General features: G+C 40.8%; 1 protein-coding gene across 1 annotated transcript; it reads right to left on the reverse strand.

The window, feature by feature from the left end:
* Positions 1 to 463: 463 nt before the first annotated feature.
* Positions 464 to 3,152, reverse strand: LOC106926288 (collagenase 3-like). Its single transcript, XM_088012308.1, is given in 10 exon segments — positions 464 to 814; positions 925 to 1,028; positions 1,186 to 1,345; positions 1,439 to 1,572; positions 1,678 to 1,801; positions 1,914 to 2,075; positions 2,174 to 2,302; positions 2,387 to 2,535; positions 2,620 to 2,867; positions 3,021 to 3,152. Coding segments are annotated over 10 exon segments (1,419 nt in total). The 5' UTR covers positions 3,120 to 3,152; the 3' UTR covers positions 464 to 704.
* Positions 3,153 to 3,419: the final 267 nt, after the last annotated feature.

Here is a 3,419-nt window from a genome sequence, read left to right on the forward strand (position 1 = left end):
TCTGCAGCTTGTAATATGACAATTTAAAAGTGTTTCCTGCGGTTTCTGTGGTTGTGTAATCAAATGAGTCCTGATTACAGAACCCATCCCTGTTTATTCACCCCAACAAGAGAGAAACGCCACAAAAACAGAAACATTTTCTCTCTCACTGTTTCTGCTGGCTAAATTACTTTTGATAACACAGCTTGTAAGCGAGTGCAACCAAATGCTTTTTCCAGCTAAGTAGTGCAACCCTCCCCCACCTGTTGCTGTGAGATACAATTTAACAGACTGAAAGAATGAAGAAACAGTTTGAATCTAAAAGTGAAACAATTTAGAAAAACGTGGACCAACTTGTGATGTTGTTGCATTATTGATGCATTTAACAAATATAGGAAGTGTTTATTTTTTCATGTCATTTTATTTTTATTACTTTTTTGTGCATACAGTCAAAAAGTGCTGGAAGTGGGACATACAAAAACACTTTTTTTTACTATTTGATTTTATTTATTTAAATAGAAATACAAATAGCAATGCAAACAAAAGACACAATCAAATAGCACAAATAACATAAATGTAATAATTAAAAAAAACACTATCATTAAAAAAATCCACATTAATAGAATATAAAATGACAACACAACAGTATAAATAGGTGCTATCATGAATTATGGATGGAATCCTGTAATTAATTGAACCTTCATTGGTTTTCTTCAAAAGCTGATCTAGTAGTTGGTGCAGGGCAGGAAGTGGCTGTTTCTCAGCAGACGCAGCATCTGCCCCGTCCTCAAGCTGAACTTGTACATGTAGGGTCCACTGTAGAGGTAGGTGAAACCTGCAGAGCAGAGATGATACGTGTTAGTGAGGAAAAATGAACTGGACTGAACAGAATCACTGCAGTCATTTCGTCAATTCATTAATCCTGTGCTTTTGGAAGCGACTCACCTCTGTACTGTAAAGCTGCTGTCACCTTCCCGGTCATTCCAGAGAAGGTTTCATCAACTCGCTTTGGGAATCCTGAGTCCATCGTCTTTGTAGTCTCATCATAGCTGAAAAGGACAAGATAAAATATGATCATTATTTCTTATTAAACAGCAGAAAAGCACATTGCTGGGTGCAAACTAGAAGAGGAAAATCTAAAAGACTGCTGGACTCTACTTGAAATTCAACATTTTACAAATGATTTCTGGTCTTGCTTGAACACACCTGTAGTAATTGCTGCCAACAAAGAACAGAGTCTTGCCAGTCTTTCGGTCATTGAGGGCCGCATCAACTTTCTTGATGTTCTTGGGCAAACCAAAGCTGGAAATCGATTTGGGATAATCCCGTACCAGATCATAGCCACTGAAAGCCCAAACTTGACGACCTGTCAAAAAAAAGTTTGAAGTAATTATTTGGGTAAAGGCTTTTGGGTTGTGTATAAAAATACCATCAGTCAACAAAGACAGAAATAAAATACCTTTGAAGAGAAAGACTCTGTCTGACTGCTGACTCTCATAAGCAGCATCAACACTGTCAGGGGCGTTGGGCCAGAAGTTTGTTATTAGAATTTGCAGAGGGTTGTCCCGCTGAGAGTACCTACGCCAGAAAAATCTGAGAAAAGACAGAGAAACTTAAAACACATGTTGGAGTCATTTTTTGCAAGATAAATTGTTGACTCCAGCTTCAAATTAATAGAAAATTAAGTTTCTGCTCTACCTGTTCTTGAAGAACAACATCTCTCCTCGTAGCGTGGCAACAGCATCCTAGACCAGGGAGGAATCACAGACATCAGGAGTGGGGGGAGCAGTTGGTCCAGGAGGAATTGGATCCTCATTTTTGCCTGGAGAATAGATGGTATATTACATTAAATCTCAGGAATCATTAATGGATATGTTCTGAAAGAAGTTTAGTCTAATGCTAGTTTGTTTAAACATGGACTTTATGATACTAACCATAAAGTGACTGGATGCCTCGGACATCATCTTGTGACAGAACAAACGTGTCTGGGTTTTGGTACGAGTACACAGGGGCCATGAGAGCACCAGGGTCGTTGGAGTGGGACAAACCCAGAGAGTGGCCGAACTCATGGGCTGCAACCAGGAAGAGGATAAAGCCTAGGAAACAGAGGATGAGTTACACCTCTTGTTGGACCAATCAAGTTGTAAAAAGTGTTGAGAGAGTAGTCAGTGACGATGAGAAAGAACAAACTTACCTCTGTTAGAGCGGAAGGTGAAGGTCTCATCTTCGTCAAAGTGGGCATCTCCTCCGATGCCAGGAGAAGGAGCGTAAGCATGGGCAAGAGTCCGGCCAGGTCCATCAAATGGGTTAAAATCACCATGTGCTGTTAGAAAGGACATCTTTTATTAAGATTGAAACAATCAAAGAACATCCAAAACAGAAAACTTAAAAAGAGTTTGATACTCACCACCACGACTAAAGGAGATCATGATGTCTGCTATGCTACTGTAGATCCTTGTGAATCTGAGGGGAGTAACTCTGGCCCAAACCTGAAGAGCTTTCTCAATGGATTTATCTACCTCTGCTGCAGACATGTCTGGTGTGTAGTTCTCTATCCTGAAGACATAAAAAATGTTAAACCACATACACCATCTGTGATAGTACACATCACTGAAAAGGTGATCTTCTGAGATCTCCCACCTGTATGTGAGGTCATTCTTGTCCCATTTCAGATTGTTTCCAAAAGTGGAGAACCGAGCAACGTCTACGTCTGGGACGCCACAGCGTGGCTTCTTCATCATGGCCAAGGTGTCGGCATCCAGGTTCCCTGTGATCTGAAGGCCAAAGAACTTTTGCATCTCCATCAGCTTCTTAGCCACTGAGCTGATGCCACTTCTGAACGATGGACCTCTTTCTTCTGTCAGGTTGAAAAATCTCTTCAGGTAGTCCTGTTGGAAAGAAAGAACAGAGAGGCTTCACTCAGTCTGCTGCTCTGTATTGACTACCTCTATGTGCTAGTCAACACATAACTTGTTAAAAAATAAAAGAGCATTTTAGTTTCTTACTACCCAGTACGTTCAATACAGGTCAAGTGCACATACCTCTGCAAACTGCTCCTCCTGCTGTGTAGGCTGCGACACCGGCATGCAGAACACTGCAGCCAAAAGGCTCAGGAGAAAACTCAGCGTGAACGTCTTCATGTTTCCTTGTTGAACTCAACTTGTGTCTCCCACCTGGAGGGAGCCTTTATAAAGGGCCTGTACTGGGTGTGTTGAGCAACTACATACTTGAGAGAGAGACTCTTGACTCCTTTTATGGGTAGCAGAGGAAGTTTACAGCTGATTGTTCACACGACACAAAATTTCCCCAAAACATGACACTTTAATTATGACACGTCTTCTATGTTGTTGCCACATGTAGTATAAGAGTATTTTTCCTGTAAAGAAACAAGCATTGCAAACTCATAAGCAAGATTGTAATTGTTTTTCAGTGGTTGAAGC

The sequence above is a fragment of the Poecilia mexicana genome, unplaced genomic scaffold (assembly GCF_051168715.1).
Source record: "Poecilia mexicana isolate PSO_F unplaced genomic scaffold, ASM5116871v1 scaffold_14, whole genome shotgun sequence".
NCBI classification, from domain to species: domain Eukaryota; kingdom Metazoa; phylum Chordata; class Actinopteri; order Cyprinodontiformes; family Poeciliidae; genus Poecilia; species Poecilia mexicana.